Genomic DNA, 17,708 nt, shown 5'->3' with positions numbered 1-17,708 from the left:
TCAGGGAGACAGTGTGGTAGAGAGGAAAGTTGAGCCGAAGCTGATGTCTTTTTTAAACGTGCATTTGAACCCCATCTCGGTTGCCTGGTGGCTGGGAGACCACGAGCTTAACCTCATTAGAGTTCCTTTTCCTCGTTTACAATAAAGCAATACCCCAAAGACGAAATGGAAGCAGGTCACGAGACCCAGCACCAAGAAAGTGCTCCGTCCACGCTGATTCTCTGTACTTTCTTGCATGAGCTTAAAACAGACGTGCCACTGCAGCACATCAGCCACGCGTGAGTTCGTATTGTCACGACTACAAACTTGAAATTACATAATTGAGAAGAAAAATTACCTGCAGCATCGTCGAAAAGTGCCTTATTGCTTCGTCGTAGAGGCCACTGCCAATCAACACATAAGCGATAGCTATGAGACAAAATACAAAAATATTAAAGGAAAGACCGAAGGAGCACAGACTAGAATCAGTGACTGAATTCCTTGCTAAATCTCAAAAGGCAGCTCCAAGGACTGGAAGCAGTTGAAGAAAACCGAGGCGGTCATAAGATGTCACTGAATTCTTCCACTTTCACCAGTCAGCACTTGCTAATCGGCCTGCCAGCTCCATCTGGATTTAAACTTCTGAAGCCATCTATTAAACATCTGCCTACAAGAAGTACTTACCTATTTCCAAGCCCATCACTCACTTTCAAATCCCAAAGAACCTTTGTGATGTTTCCTATCTAAGTAGCAAAAGAGCTAGCAATGGTATCGCTAGAATGATAGTCACGTAACACGGCAACGTGGTTTCACCGTGAGCGTCCTGAGAAATACCCACAGAGCATCAAAAGTCTCCACTCCTGGGAGTGCTGAATGTGCCGCCAACTACCTGGTAAGAATGAAAACCGGGGCTCAGACAAAACACACTACTGTGATGCTTAACTGTGGGTAATTCACACCCCTGCAACAGAAGGAGCCTTTTTCCTACTTCTTCTATCCCAAATATAGCCAAAACACTGCTCAAAATATACACTGAAGATGAATAGTGTTTGGCCAAACTGTTTAGGAAAATAGTGTTGTGAAATTAAGAGCCAGGACCATCTCTTAAAACAGGACAATATTCTGACTAAACTCTCTCACCCATTCAAAAAAACGACATGTGAGTATTCTAGATTACATTTCCAACTACAGTATTTGCCCTAACCCCTTAACCCCCCAAAATCCCCGAAAAGCATTTTATTCCTCACTTAACATGATGACTATTTTGATCAAATTTCTTTACCAAAAAAAGCTTTACTGGAATACCCTCTAATTCTAGGACCTAACAGGTGTTCAAGAAGATGGGCAACTTCGACATTTAGTGTCATTCAGAGCTTATACTTCCTGACCGTTAAAAGCAGTGGAAACATTAGATGCAGAAAAAGATTTAGAATATTTGTTTAAATAACCTGAGAAAAATAAAGTCTGAAAAAACAGAGCATCATAACAATACAAGAGCTTTGGGGAGCATTCTTGGAAACAAAAGGAGGGCTGTTTTTACTCTGGTTTCCTGTTCAGACAAGATAACCTCCAGGTAACCAGAGACACGCTGGGGGTGGGGGTGGGGGAGAGATGGAGGCTGCAATGGTACTACAGTAAAGGTGACAACGGTAACAGCAGCGGTTACATGCGCAGCACTCTTAACAGGTGCCAGGCACAGTCCTAAACCTTCCCAGGTATTAGCTCATTTACTCCTTAACGGCAATGAGGTAGTTACAATTACTAACCCTTCTGCAGACAAAGAAACGAAGCATGAAGCAGTTTAAATCCATCATCCGAAGACAACAAGCAGGGAGCAAGACACGGGAACCAGGCTGCCCGGCTCCGGAGCCCACCCTCCAGCCAACCTGCTGTACTAAAGCAGATCCGGCTGTAGCGAACCTCGGGGCGCTGGGCTGGACTGCAAGCCGGTCAGATGAACAGGGACTGAGACACACACTTGCACTGTTTTGAATACAGGAAGATGACAATAGTGGAATGCCATGCTCCAGGCTCCCATTCTGGCTCTGCCACTCCCGGGGCATGACCACGGGGTCCTCGGCCGCTTCTCGTAACTCCCTGGGTCGTGCGTAACAAGCCTGTAGAAAATTTTCTGAACAATTCCTTTCCAACCTAAACTTTTAGTATTTCCCATCTGTCTTCCCACAATCAGTAACTATCTGCCGAATGAACAGATGAATAAATTAGCCATAAAAACAAATGCAATTTTAGGGATAAATTTTGTACTTTAGGAACATATATATTCAAATTGTGGTCCACGGTGAGGCTGCTGAATCCCATCGAATAAAATCAAATGCAGTTCTCGAATCTTTCCATCCAAAAGTAAACACTTTGTTGGAAAAACCCAAAAGTATCCATTAAAAAAAAAAAATACCCTAACCCAAATCTTGCACAAATATAAATATTAGGATCTAAGTTTTGTTGTGAGAGTCCAAAAAAAAAAAAAGGAAAAACTGGTATAGCTGGAATTCTCACAGAAATCTCTATTGACCAGCAAATCCACAGCTCCTGGCCATGTACATGTTGATGGAAGTCATCTGTCCAAGAAAAAATACTGTGGTACAAAAGACTCTAGACCAGCTCAGGGCCTACACCACCCCAGGGTCTACTGGGATTATCCTTGGAGAACAGGACAGGTCTGGCACATAGCAGGCCTTTAACTCATGATTTAATAAGTGAACAGAATCCAAGGACTTCAGAAAAGACCAAATCTGATGCCTTCAGGATTAATATCACTGATAAGTGATTGGCATTTTCAAAAACAGTCAGCTCCTGGTTATCTGCACTAACAGAGGAAAGGAGCTGATACAAGCAGCGTTTAATCGGTAAAGACAGAATCATCACGGGCTAACTAGACAGAAAAAAACTCCTGCAGGCGCTCTGGTGCTGGCCCCGCAGCAACGGGCGCAACAGGGCCCCAACTCTGCCCTGCACTCGATACGTTCCTGCTCCCTCAAGTGCCAGCTCACCAGGCACCACAAGGGCATGCCCTACACCCAACACCCGCAAAGCCAGCCCATTCTAAAACACATCACGCACATACCAAACTACTGGGCTCATTTGCCGCTTTCCACAAATTCGATCTTTCTACACCCACATTCTTAGACCCACTAATAACTGACTGGCCTCCTGAGTAAAACAAATGTCAACGTCGCTGTTTCATTACACAGATTAAAGCAGATGTTTTGACATTCTCTTCTGCTTTCTCTTCTCTGCTTTCCACGTGCGATGACAGCACTCAACCTTTTAATGAATGGTAACTGCTCATGAGAACTCATTAACGTAATTATTAATTTCCACAGAAACACGGAGCTGGAACTGTCCTTAGCAATCATTCCATTCAAACACATGACACGCGGACCCCCAGCAGGGCTGGATCAGACAGCTCTGACCGCAGAGCCAGTCTCTGGGTCCTCTCTATCTCACCATCTGGCTTCCTGCTCCACATCAGATCACGAATCCCCGGCAAATACTACAGCAACATTCCAGGTGCACGTCTTACCTAGTTCCTCATTTGTGCTGTCATTGTCTGTAGCAAACGGGAATCTCCTTTGTTCTGCAATAGACTTGGCCTGGCTCTGAAAAAAGAAAGAACCAAACATACATTTTAGCTTATCACAGATGAAGGAAAACTTGCATAAAAAAACCCTGTATTTTAAAAAATTAAAGCTACATTTGATTTAATTGGAAGCAAGAAGATATTTGCTTTAAGTCCTGTCAATTATGTATGTCAGAACGGTTTGTGGTGTAACTGACGTGCTTCCTCCCTTTATCTCTGGTCGCTCTGTTTCCAAGAAAAAGCGTCTCTGCCTCCACAAGGATTAATCTCCTCCGCTGCTTCGACGCTCCCTCCACATTTTCAGACTATTCAATGATCTCAGCGATGTTGCAAAGATCACATTCCAGTCATCAGTCCTCCAATGTGGCTTGATAACAGAATATTGCTTTGCAAACCCTAAAAAATATTTTAGAAATAACAGCGATAGGATGTACAGAGAGAATGACATAAAAGGACCAACAAAATCTGACCAAGAAACAAGACACTGTATTAAGTGATCACAGCAAGTGGGGGATATAACCTTCCTGCTTAGTGTAGGAGACGCACCCTGAAGAATCATGCAGGTACACACACGTGCACCTGGAGCAGGGGCGCTAGGACAGAAGCAGAAACTAGGGAAAAACAAAGTAAATCATTTAGCTTGGTTATTGGAATGGTATTACATGGAGTATTTTTCCACCATGCAAAATGATGGCCCCATCGTGTTCTGGAGATAAATCAGGTCTGATAATATAAACATCTGCCACTTCACCAAAAGATTTGACTGGTACCAATAAGAGGTGATGAACTTATCCGACAGGGTGCACATTAAAATTATAACTTTTTACCAAATTCACTAAGATATGACTAAAACTCACGTACACATATACAGGAAACGCTAAGACAGTAAGAGACTAAATCTGTCACTTTGAACAAATCCATGGGATCAGAACCCAGTTATTGGGATTCCTCTTTTCTTAGTTCATAGTACGGATGCCCATTGGCGTATGTGGTAGGTGACACTTATAAATGGAACACTCCTGTGACTGATGTACGTGATATTTCGCTAAGGATTGCTATTCGATAGCCATGGCTGTGATCTTGGCACTTCACTGACCCAAATAATAGGATCACTTATACTCCTCTGCACTCAAAACCTAGTCTACTGTTCAGACACAGAGTAGTATTTGGCTTGCCTATAAAACAGGTCAAAATAAGTGAGTTGGTATTAAAACACAAGTCACTGCTTAAAACCACAAGTGAAAAGAGGTGGGCCAGCGGGGCGGCCCATCTCAGCAAGTCCACGATTCTCACGTCATTCCACCCAGGAGTCTGGATGAAATGAAACATCAGGAAATCCCAGTACCCTGGAATGTCCACCCTTTCTCTCTTCAGTAAAACCTCAGTGACTAGAGAGAAACTCTTATCAGTTGTTTCTTGCTCTGTCGTGTAGCTGGGAGCATCCACACATGGGAACCTCGGGAGGCTTCTCCAAGACGCAGCAGATGTAACGACACATGTGGGTGTCACTGCCGATGTACGTCTGGGTGTGACCGGAGCAGAGTCCCTCCCCATTGTCAGATGGTTACAGACAAGCACACAGATGCAAAAGATTGTTCCGCTTAATACATCGCTTAGGTAGCCTGATTAAGGTAATCACCTCACAGTGCATGTGCACATCACATTCAGTGTGATCACTGAACACCTTTATATGTGCTTTTTTAATTTGTCAGTTAAACCTCAACAACACTGGAAAAAATAAATTGCTTAGAGACAAGAACAAGAGTCTACAAATATTGCTCTTACGACTTAAAAAGGCTTCTCATCTCATCTAGTTTTTGATGGAAGTCTACCATTGGCCAAGCCTTTGTGCAAAAAGATTCGGAGAAGTGGAATCCCAGGAAAAGGAGAAATCATTTGTCAGGCAACACCAAGAGCACACTAAAGAGTGCATCTGATTTTAAATTGCTTTTGTTACATTAGGAAGTAGAGAGAAAGCATAAAGTACAGGCAAATTAAATCCTTGATCAAAAGGAATGGCTTCCATTTCTAACGCTGCACCTGTAGTTATCTTCTGCGGACAGAGGTGAGAAGCTTCCAGAAGCAAGTGTAAACACACAGCCCGACATAACGAGCAGACTGATTCCAACCCAGCCTTCTCACCCCTGCTTATGTTTCGCTTCCTGAATGCTGCCCAACTTAGGGGGGATTATTGTTGACCCTTTGCTTTTCCTCCGTGTGATGTGCACAACTGCACGTCTAAGTGTATCTGCATAATTACCTGGTTGGTGACTGAAGGAGTCACGGAGCAGGGATGGGGGCTGTCTGGCTCACTGCTCTATTCCCAGTACCAATCTAGCACAACGGTGGCATGTAACAGGTGCACAATAAATATCTGGAGAATGAATGAGTAAACAAATAGTCTAAATCCCAAATTTTCAATTTAGGAAAAATGAAAGGCCAAGACTGATGAGTTTCTCCCACAGATTACTAGTTAGTGCCATCTTAAATCGGAAATGCAGCTAGTAGGAAATGCATGCGTTACTACCATTAAGAAGGACCCTCTTAATTCCAAGAGTCCAACCGCCTGTGTAAGGTGGGATTATCCAGTTTCTACACATTGACAGCCAACTCACTATCTTACGACATAGCCCATTCTGGTTCTGGACAAGTATAATTCACAGGCTTTTCCCTATATCAGGTTGACTGCTGAGCAGCGAGTCCGGTAAAAGCAGCTGACCCTTCTCTAGTTTGCAGTTCCTACCTATCCATCTTCAGCAGTTCTGAAAAACATGAAAAGGCAAAGCTCTTTTGGAAAAGAAATAGAATCCTGAAGGAAATTTTAAACAAAAGACACAAACGATTCCTACGGGAATGTCCAAGGAAAGGGCCTGGAGAAAAAATGTTAAACTTGGGCACTGAAAGAACAGTCAGCTTCACAGGGTTAAATGTGAACAGAGATGACCTTTCCACCTGGACGCAGCTGGGCAGACACGTGCTAACACGGACAGGCAGACACAGGTGTTACCTAGCCCAGGTGCTCATCCCTGAGGTGGAGAGGTCCCCTGCACAGTTTAGTTGGTACTGATACAAAAATACAGCTATAAAAGACACCCACACGGGCAAAGGCTGAAAAACAAGATTATGCTATACCTCATAAGGGTGAGCCATGATCTCCTCTTATTCCTTGGAACTTATTGAAAGTCCTCGCTCCAGAATGATGAACCATCTGACTCGTAAGTCACAAAAATTTAATGTGACCGAATACCAGATGACCCATCTTTATCTTATGCACATAGACTCCTAGTTGAGAAACAAAGGTGACCTCTACCTTTGGGAACGAGCATCACCGTACTTCAGGTCACAAGAACAGAAAGCGTGGAGAGAAGATGCCTACCAGAATCTTTTCAGTGTTGAGGGAGAGCAGGGAGTCGCAGGGCGGTGACCCTCTGGGTTCGCAGTCTGAATCGTGGAAGCTCAGAAAGGATGACTCTGAAAAGCAAGCATTTGACGTTACTGTCCTCCTCTTAAGTCTATGCTCTCAGGTGCTCAACTGTGAACTGTAGGGTAAGAATCCACAAAACCAAAACAAGGACAAGTGTAAAAAACACCAGAAGAGGCATCCTCCCCTCCACCTTTACCACTGCAGATGCTGTACGGTGTGCAAGTATCTCACACGTCCATCAACAAGGGTCCCCACAGCCATTTGCTCTGGAAAGGGGTAAAGCCAGTTAGCTTCCCAGATGGTAAAATGAGGCTTAGACAGTTTGTAACTCACGTAAAGGCAACGGGGCAGAAACAATAGTTCAACGCTCGTCTCACTACACACACAGAAGTATCAATGCTCATCTCATTACACGCACAGAAGCAATGTAATTGTTAAGACCTTACAGTCAGACATCTCCTATCCAGCAGCATTTACCATAGGTTTAAAAAAAAATCACAAAAGGGAGAACAGAGCCAAGTAAATGCAAATCTAACCATAACGAGCTGCCTCTTCCCACCTAGTAGGACGACTATAGTCAAGAAAACAGAAATAGCAAGTGTTGGTGAGGACACGGAGAAACTGGAACCCCTGCGCACAGCTGGTGGGGACATAAAACAGGGCAGCCGTGTGATAAAAAGGTGGGCAGTTCCTCAAAAAGCTAAACAGAATTACCACGTGACGCAGCAATTCTACTCCTGTGTACACGTCCAAAAAGACGGAACACTGGGACTAAAACAAGTACCGTACACACGTCCACAGCAGCACCACTCACAACAGCCGAGAGGCGGAAACAGCACACACGTCCATCAGCAGAAGAATGCACCAACAAGTCACAGTATGTGCACACGTGACATGTCATCCAGCCATACAAAGAATGAAGTACTGACACGTGTTACAACGCAGAAGATCCTACTCCAAAACATTACTCTACGTAAAGAAGTCAGACACGAAAGGTCACATATTATCTGACTCCACTTATATAAAATGTCCCGAACAAGTAAATCCATAGAGACAGAAGGCAGATGGGTGGTCGCCGGGGGCAGGGGAAGCGGGGAATGGGGGAGCTGCTCCGTGGATAAGGGGGTTGACTTCGACGTGATGGAAATGTTTTGCGGTAGCTGCACAACATTGTGAAGCCACTAAATGTCACTGAATTGCTCACTTTAAAACGGTTAATTTTCCGTTATGCGAATATCACCTCGTTAAATTATTTCATAAAAAGAAGCGTTCTCACTCAGGAGTCATTAAAGAGCATCAACTGTGTTCACGGAACCATCTGAGGGAGAGAACGGAATATAAAGTGGTATCAAAATCAACCCGTGTCCTCAGGGAACTTACAGTGTGGCTCACTTCTCATGTGGGACGTTTCAACCATAGGAAAGAGGATACAGGGTTTACAAGGATGGATGATTCACACTGAGGTTCAGAAAGGATGTTCCAGGCAGAACGAGTGGGCTACGCAAAGGTACAAAGGCAAGAAAGTGCAGCCGGGTGGTTAGACAGCCAGCCAGAGCAGGGAGCCCATGTGGGAAAAGAAGCGTGAGGGTCGGAGATGAGCAGGGGGCTGGAGAAAGTCTCACCTAAACCCCAGAGAAAGGCTTTAGTCATGATTTGTGGTGGGTGGTTTGAGGACAATGACTCGATGAAGGATATTTTGGAAATACACTAATCTACAACCTGTTTGTCATCCCTATTTTAAGCTAACATGTGAAGACTTACCACATGCCAGGCATCACGCAAAGCACTGCGTACACAAACACTGCCTCATTCTTTCTATTCTAATGACCTCTCTCCTTGGTGGAGTCCATCTCTGCTTCAATAAACACACATCTACATAACTTTAAGTATCTGCACAGCACTCCATAGTATGGAATTTAACCATACTCCATCACTGAATCCATACGATGCACCTACTTTTTTCCTTAATATAAACAGTATTTCAATGAGTATCCTTGATCTACGTTTTTGCAAGTTTATCCAACTGGGATAAATTCCAACAAATACAATTGTTGAGTCAAAAGGCGTTCACAATTTTAAGTCTTTCCAAATATGCTGTCCCATTTCCTTCCCAGTGCGTAGGAACAATTTCATTCCCACCAGCAGTTTGTTCCAGAAAGTCTACTTTCCCTCCACTTGGGTCACTGACGTTCTTTTTATTCTCCAATCTGGAAACAAAACTAGGAAAGTTAAACTTCTGGCTTATTGGCCATCTGTATCTTTTCTTTTGAAAGTCACTTATGTCCTTTGCTCATTTTTTTTTTTTCCCTGACCGGTAAAGGGATCACAACCCTCGGCACGGTGTGGTCCGCACCACGCTCAGCCAGTGAGCACACTGGCCATCCCTATATAGGATCCGAACCTGCGGCCTCAGCACTACCAGCGCCGTACTCTCCCAAGTGAGCCACAGGGCCGGCCCTCCTTTGCTCATTTTTAAGTAATCTGAATCTATTCTGGCATAAGATATTGAGAAGAATTTCTAATCATCTATATTCCAAATGGGTAGCCGGTCATCCCTGTACCACTAATTTAATTAATTATCCATTTGAATGCCACCTTGATAAAACATTATAGTCACTAGCATGTTTCTAGATTTATTTTTTAAAAAAGAAATCTGTAAGATTATTTAAATCCAACTTCTACGATAGTTCTGATACATAACTGTCCAATCACTACATGGACTTTTTTTTTTTCAATTACAGTAATAATCCATGTTCACTGTAGAAAACATGGAAAATATAGAAATTCACAAAACATTAATAAAAGTGATTTAGAACAGCACCATTCACCAAGAACCACTGTGAAATTTCTGGCATATGTAACTAACAGTGATAATTCTGAAATGAGAAGACCTCGCTTTGAATTATTAGTGTCTGCCTCTACTTACTAGCTCTTGGCCACTGAATTTTCAGGTTCATTTGCAAAACAGGGTCAATAATAGTAGCTACTTCTCAGGGGTGGTTGAAGAGATTTAAATAAGGAAATACTCATATATGTAAAGCAAATGGTACAATTTCTAGTACACAAAAGGAGCTCAAAAAATGTTGGCTCCTCTTATCATTGGGTTGTAAGAACCGAATGAGATACATGCTTTGTAACTGACCCTTTAACATAACAACATAAACATTTTTCCATATGATTAAATTTTCTTCTACATTATTTAAAGTTACATCATTTTTAATTTAATATTTCAAATAAAATTCTAATCTCCTACAATGAACATGCTTTTTTGTTTCCAGACTTTCTAATCTCTTAAAATGATCTCTTTGACTTCATATCACATTGTTTCAATTACATACCCTCACAAGAAATGAATGCATTTAATGTAGAGAAAAGCTATCAATTTTTTCCCACAAATTTCTTGCCTACTGCTATAAACATTCTTTCTCCAGATAAACTTCATTTTGTTAAGGTTCCAAAACCAAACAAAAAAAAAATCCCTCTATGATTTTTATTACAGTTGCATGAAAAGTGTAGATTAATGAGGGGAGGAATACTTCTTTACAAAATTTGATCTATGTATCCTTTCATTAACCTTTGTGAAATTTTATAATTTTTATGTAGGATTTACACGTTTGTTGTGATTTTTTAAAACACTGGTTGACAATCGATTCAACACATATTTGTTGAGCATTTACTATGTTCCAGTCACTGTGTTAGCCTCAATGGTCAGCAAAACCAGAAAGGTCCCTTGTCCTGTATACAGAGATGACAGTTCAGTGGGGGAAACTGAGAGCAATCGGGGTCGCACCAAGCAATGCAAACTAACAACAGCGTGAGAGTACATGAGAGCATAATTGCAAGAGTGGCCGGGTCAGGGACGGTTTCCTGAGCAGGTAAGTAACACATCACTAAGACAGTTGCCCTCGTTGTCCAGGTACTAAAATCCACGGATACTCAAGTCCTTGATATGAAATGGTGTAGAATTCGCATACAACCTGCACACATCCTCCCGTGTACTTTAAATCATCTCTAGATCACTTACAATACCTAATACAATGTAAATGTCATGTAAATAGCTGTTCTACTGTATTGCTCAGGAAATGATGATCAAGAAAAAAGTCTGTGCATGTTCAGTACAGGCACGACCGTTCACGTTCTCCCCCTGAATATTTTCCACCCGTGGCTGGTTGAATCTGCAGGTGCAGCCCTTAGATATGGATGGCCGGCGATATTTAAGCAGTTAGCACATACAGGCACCTTCTAATCCCCATTTTAACGATGAGGAAAACGAGACAGAAGTGCTTGCAGTGATCTGCCCAAGGCATGCACTAGCAAGGCAGAGGGGTGGGACTTGAACCCAGGCAGTCTGGTTCTGGGGTCTGTGCCCCGCGAATGACTGAGGAAGGTCTGGAGGGGACAAAGGGATGCCCTGGGGAAGGTTCCCGGGGGATGGGAGAGGGTTACAGCCCCGGGAGAGAGGTCCAGGCAGAGACACCAGCCTGTCGTGACTCTTCCAAGTGGCCAGAGCTAAGTATTTTATCTGCCCACATCACTGAACTCTTAGGAGCTCGAGTAACGTCTCCATTTATTCCATCGATAACTATCATCTACATGTGACTTTATCAAGGTCTTTTTAACATGTACGCTCATTTATTGTATTGATGAACAGTGCTCAGTACTAGTGTTGACAGGCACCCCACTATCCCTGACCTTAACACTCCACTTAATAACCCAGAATTTCCTTAACTTCTTTCCTTAACAAAACCTTTTCGTTTAACATTTATCAACCTTTCCAGTGGAAAGCTGCTCTGTGTTGACTATGGGTTGAGACAGATGTATTTTATCATGTAAAGAAAGTATTTCTCCTACTCTTTATTTCACCAGAAACTTTAAATCAGGAAAACGTGCTGAACTTTATCAAGTACCTTTTGAGATTTCTTTATGATTATATGATTTTTCTCCTTGGACCTATTACGGTCATTAACTAATTTTTTTAACAGAGGGAGGGAGAAAAGCAGGAGGAGCAGGTGGAACACAGAGGATTTGGGGGGTAGCAAACCTGTTCTGTATGATACTGTAGTGGTGAACACACAACATTATGCATTTGGGAAAACCCACAGAACTGTACAACACAAAAGGGGAACCCTAATATAAAATTAATAATCATATCAATATTGATCCATAATTGTAACAAATGAACCACACTAACGTAACATGTCAATAATAGGAGAAACCGTATATGTGGTTGGGGGAAGGGTATGGGAACTATTTATAATTCCTGCCCAATTTCTCTTTAAAACTAAAACTAAAACTGCTATAAAAACAAAGAAAAAAGTTAAAGCATTTTTAATTCTAGAACAGACTCTAATGGATAGAGAAAGATTATTCTTTTCATTGCTTTCTGGCTTCGGTTGACTAATATTTTGCTCAGCATTTTTGATGCTAGGCTTGTAGCTTTCTGTTTTGTCCCGACTGTATCAGATATTGGCATCAGTGTTTTTTGCTAGTTTGGTAAGATCTGTGATAGAAAAGCAATTGTTAGAGTTGTAACTACAGTTATTTGGAGCAGGAGGTTAAACTTTTCTTCAGCCTAAAAATATTTAACTCACGATGGCCTCAATTATTTTAGTATCATAAATAATTCTACTAGATAACTACTTAATATAATAAATAATTACAGTCCAATCAGCTGTATTTAAATAGTACAGATTCCCTTGGGTAGGAAAAACGTAGGTTTTCCTCCTTGCTCAGGTTTACACAGAAAATTGACGCTGATGACTGCAGCAGTGGTCTCCACACAATCACAGAATCTTACCTTTCTCCTGTATCACCTCTGAACATTTCTTGGTTGCTTTGGATTTTAACTATCAGCAGGGATTTCTGCACGGTTGTCTCAGTGCTGACAGCCATTGCTCCTGTGCCCCTGTCCCTCCTTCACAATGAACACCGCATCTCTCTCCTCTGAACTCATTAGCTTTACCAGGTTTATCTATTTTATTCTTTTTTTTTTTTAAGCTTAAGAATTTCTTCTCGTGTGTGTATTTTTTTTTAATTGTGGTGAAAAGCATACATAACATTTACCATCTCAGCCATGTTCAGGTGTAGAGTTCAGTAGTGTTCAGTACATTCATGCTGCCGCTAGAAGGATCTCCAGAACTCCTCATTTACTCTTTTAAAGAACTGCCTCGGGGTCCATTTGTCGGTCCCATGGCTGCTCTACCTGGGATCTGCTCCATTCAGTCCCTCCAGTGCCTGGATTACCTCTTCTCGCGTCTCAAATGCAGTGTCTAGCTCACTTGCTCCCTTCCTTCTGCAGCACTAAGAGGCCAGGGGAGGAGTGAGCAGAAACAGCACTAACTGCCGTGTCAGGGGATGGCAGGGACCAGGGGACAGGGCAGCCGGGGCACTTAAGATACGGGAAAGTCTGAACAAAGGTAGAGGCCGTAGGGTGGGACAGGAGGGTCAGCATCTGAAGAGATTACAAAGTGGCAAGGACACACGACGCATGGAGACAGGGAGAAGGCACAAGCCCATGCGGCTAGGAAAGAAGGTGCCATCGACAGAAACTGGCCTCTTCAGCAAATGGTGCTGGGATAACTGGACATCCACACTCAGGAGATTGAAACTAGACCTGTACTTCTCACCATATACTAAAATCAACTCAAAATGGATTAAAGAATTAAATATACACCCTGAAACAATAAAACTTCTTAAAGAAAACATAGGAGAAACACTTCAGGAAATAGGACTGGACACAGACTTCATGAATACGACCCCAAAAGCACGGGCAACCAAAGGAAAAATAAACAAATGGGATTATATCAAACTAAAAAGCTTCTGCACAGCAAAAGAAACAATTAACAGAGTTAAAAGACAACCAACAGAGTGGGAGAAAATAGTTGCAAAATATACATCTGACAAAGGATTAATATCCAGAATATATAAGGAACTCAAACAACTTTACAAGAAAAAAACAAGCAACCCAATTAAAAAATGGGCAAAAGAGCTAAATAGGCATTTCTCTAAGGAAGATATACAAATGGCCAACAGACATATGAAAAAATGCTCAACATCACTCAGCATCCGGGAAATGCAAATCAAAACTACACTGAGATACCATCTAACCCCAGTTAGGATAGCTAAAATCCAAAAGACTGTGAACAACTAATGCTGGCGAGGTTGCGGAGAAAAAGGAACTCTCACACATTGTTGGTGGGACTGCAAAATGGTGCAGCCTCTATGGAAAATGGTATGGAGGTTCCTCAAACAATTGCAGATAGATCTACCATACGACCCAGCTATCCCACTGCTGGGAATATACCCAGAGGAATGGAAATCATCAAGTCGAAGGTATACCTGTTCCCCCATGTTCATCGCAGCACTCTTTACAATAGCCAAGAGTTGGAACCAGCCCAAATGTCCATCATCAGATGAGTGGATACGGAAAATGTGGTACATCTACACAATGGAATACTACTCAGCTATAAAAACGAATGAAATACTGCCATTTGCAACAACATGGATGGACCTTGAGAGAATTATATTAAGTGAAACGAGTCAGGCACAGAAAGAGAAATACCACATGTTCTCAGTTATTGGTGGGAGCTAAAAATTAATATATAAATTCACACACACACACACACACACACACACACACACACAAAAAAAACGGGGGGGAAGAAGATATCAACCACAATTACTTGAAGTTGATACAACAAGCAAACAGAAAGGACATTGTTGTGGGGGAGGGAGGAGAGGGAGGAGGGAGGGAGGTTTTGGTAAGGGGCAACAATAATCAACCACAATGTATATCGACAAAATAAAAGTTAAAAAAAATGTTGTTAATTCTAGGGCTGGCCCATGGCTCACTTGGGAGAGTGTGGTGCTGATAACACCAAGGCCACAGGTTCGGGTCCCTATATAGGGATGGCCAGTTAGCTCACTTGGGAGAGCATGGTGCTGACAACACCAAGTCAGAGATTGAGATTCCCTTACCGGTCATCTTTAAAAAAAAAAAAAAAAACAACTTGTTAATTCTTCTTTAAGTGCATCTTCTTCCTGACTGACCAATCCTGTTTTGTTTCCTTCACATGTTTCCTGGCATATAGGAGATTTAAAAATGTTTTGAGTTTAAAATGAATTACTAAGCAATCTTGACAAAAAAAAAAAAACTTCAGAGGGCCCACATTTCCTGATTTCAAAAGTTACAAGTGCCTTGAGGCCCTGCCCAGGGGCCTGGGGCATGGAGCTGAGGACTGGACCCCTCCCACAGCCAGGCACACCACCAGCACCAAGGAGCACACCAAAAATGTCATCTCTGTGTGGGTGGCCCACCACAGCCATCACAGTAACCATGGCTGCCGCAAAAGTGGCTAGATGCCACAGCCACCAAGCAGATGGTCTGCCAGCCACTCAAGTGCCTTGACACAAGGAGAGTCGCCAGCAGAGACCAAAGAAAAGAATAAGATGTCTCTCTCCACAAAGTCCATTCCAAAGTGACAGAAGAAGCATCTGCCCTATGATAATATTGGGGGACCTGAACACACCTCTCAGCATTGGACAGATCATCTAGGCAACAAATCAACAGAGTAACCATTACTCTTTCAGAGGGAGAGAAGAAATCTAGGGTTATCAGTGGTGGGAGCGGGGAGGGAGAGGGGGAGGGGAGAGATTGGACAAGGGGCATAAAGAGTAAGGACAATTTGTAACAATATACATACTAGTAATATTGATTTGATCAACATATGTCAACATCGAATCCCAAAAATATGTATATTCAATTATGATTCAATTAAAAAAAAACACCACAAAAGTTATGACTAAGCTACCATAACTAAGACAGTGTGGCACTGGCATAGAGTTCAGTGGAATATAATTGACAGTCAAGAAATAATCCCCTGAATCTGTGGTGGATTGATTTTTTTTTTTTTTTTTCCAACAATGGTGCTAAGACTATTCAATACGGGAAAAAAGCGTGTTTAATAAATGGGGCTGGGACAAATAGATATCCACACGCAGAAGAATGAAGCTGGTCTCCTACCTCACACCATATATAAAAATTAACTGAAAATGGATCAAAGACCTAAAAGTAAGAGCTAAAGCTAAAAAGCTTTTAGAAGAACACATAAGGCTAAATCTTTATGACGTTATTTTTGGCAATGGTTTCTTACATATGATACCTAATTCATAAGCAACAAAATTAAAAAATAGATAAATAGGACTTCATCAAAATTAAAAAACCTTTGTGTTTCAAAGGGCATTATCAAAAAAGTGAAGAGCCACGGAATGGGAGAAGATTTTTTGCAAATTTTATATCTGATAAGTAACTTGTATCTAGAATGATTTTTTAAAAAAAACCTATACAACTCAACAATAAAAAGACAAATAACCCCCCCAAAAAATAAATAAATAAAATAAAATAAAATAAAATATTTTTTAAAAATAAAAATTAAATTAAATTTTAAAAAAGATAATACTGCCAGTTAAAAAAAAAAAAAAAGAAAGAAAGAAAAAGAAAAAAGAAACTGGTCGGAGAGTAAGAACAGTCCCAGAGGGAGATAAACAGACATAGATCTGATAACCATTAACTCAAGGTGGATGATTAAGCCGGGAATGTAGGAAGGTCTCCAAGAAAGCTTAGGACACTTACGTGTAATGAGAAGAAAAAAGCTGGCCCTGGTGGGGACAAGACATTTAAGAGACAACACAAGAACTGACTTGGTAATTCACCCTTTTTTAAAGAACTACCCATTTCTATGAAATGTTCTCCATCTTGGCCGTAAAGCCATACACAGAATTATTATAATGATTTGCACATTTCACTTTACTTCCCCGTTCCTAAAGTCGAATATTTGTTTCTTCTCTTTTCTTGCTTGGGTTTGCCGGGCAATTGTTTGAACTTTACCAGTGTTTCCCCGACTTCAAATTTCACTGGACTGGAGGCCCTGGGACACCGGCTGGGAGCACGGACCAAATGCCCCCTGGTCTGTCTGACTCTGGGCAAGTCCTTTATCATGTCTCAGCCTCGGTTCTCCCTCATCTGTAATGCAGGAGCAGCCACCAGCCCACACCCGCAGGGCCATGGAGAGGACGAAGGGCACAAAGCCCAGGTCACAGGAAACAAGTGTGGAATGTTCGCGTCACACGCGCAGGCTGACGCTGCCGTCGACTCTGTCTGTCCCTCCTGCTTCCCGCAGGCTGACTGTGGCCTTCACGGTACCTCGCAGCTGTCAGACGCTCTCACAAACATTATTTCTTGGGTCCTCTCCCCTCTGAGGTGGGCAGAACATGCTGCACCTCACGGCCACTGTACGCAGGGAAACAAGCTCCACGCAGATGAATGAGCTGAAGGTCACTGAACGAAGACAGGCTGGGCCTCGCCACATCCATGGAGGACTCGGTGTGTTTATCCCAAGTCATCGTGGCCCAGAGCCGGTCCTAGCAGTGAGCAGTTCAGTACAGACACATCTTCCAGCTTCTCTCCTCCCCTCCCAAACCTCACACCTCCAGGAGAGCAGGTCTGGTGCGATCACGAGGACGAAAGCTGATGGCAGAAAGTTCGAGAGGGCGCGGAGGAACGGGGACAGTGCACGTGACCACCTCCCCCGAAGAACTCTGCTGTCAAAGAAGGCAGAAAGGCAGGGCAGTGGCTGGAGGGCCGTGGGGTCCTGTCCTGTCTTCTCAAGGTAGGAGCTGTTACGACCACAGCTATGCTGATGGAAGACA

At 42.5% G+C, this 17,708-nt stretch overlaps 1 protein-coding gene across 4 annotated transcripts in view; it reads right to left on the bottom strand.

Moving 5' to 3' along the window:
• Nucleotides 1-17,708, bottom strand: part of TTC13 (tetratricopeptide repeat domain 13) — a 66,911-nt gene that overhangs the window by 42,145 nt on the left and 7,058 nt on the right. For all 4 annotated transcript variants that reach the window (XM_063082713.1, XM_063082714.1, XM_063082711.1 and 1 more), the window contains exons 2-4: nucleotides 6,954-7,048; nucleotides 3,521-3,596; nucleotides 338-408 (exon numbers count right to left, since the gene is read on the bottom strand). In XM_063082713.1, the coding sequence (XP_062938783.1) occupies nucleotides 338-408; nucleotides 3,521-3,596; nucleotides 6,954-7,048 (242 nt within the window). The remainder of the gene's footprint in view (nucleotides 1-337; nucleotides 409-3,520; nucleotides 3,597-6,953; nucleotides 7,049-17,708) is intronic.

This window comes from Cynocephalus volans, chromosome 18 (assembly GCF_027409185.1).
Source record: "Cynocephalus volans isolate mCynVol1 chromosome 18, mCynVol1.pri, whole genome shotgun sequence".
Taxonomy (NCBI): Eukaryota; Metazoa; Chordata; class Mammalia; order Dermoptera; family Cynocephalidae; genus Cynocephalus; species Cynocephalus volans.
This window is presented reverse-complemented; position numbering and strand designations above follow the sequence as displayed.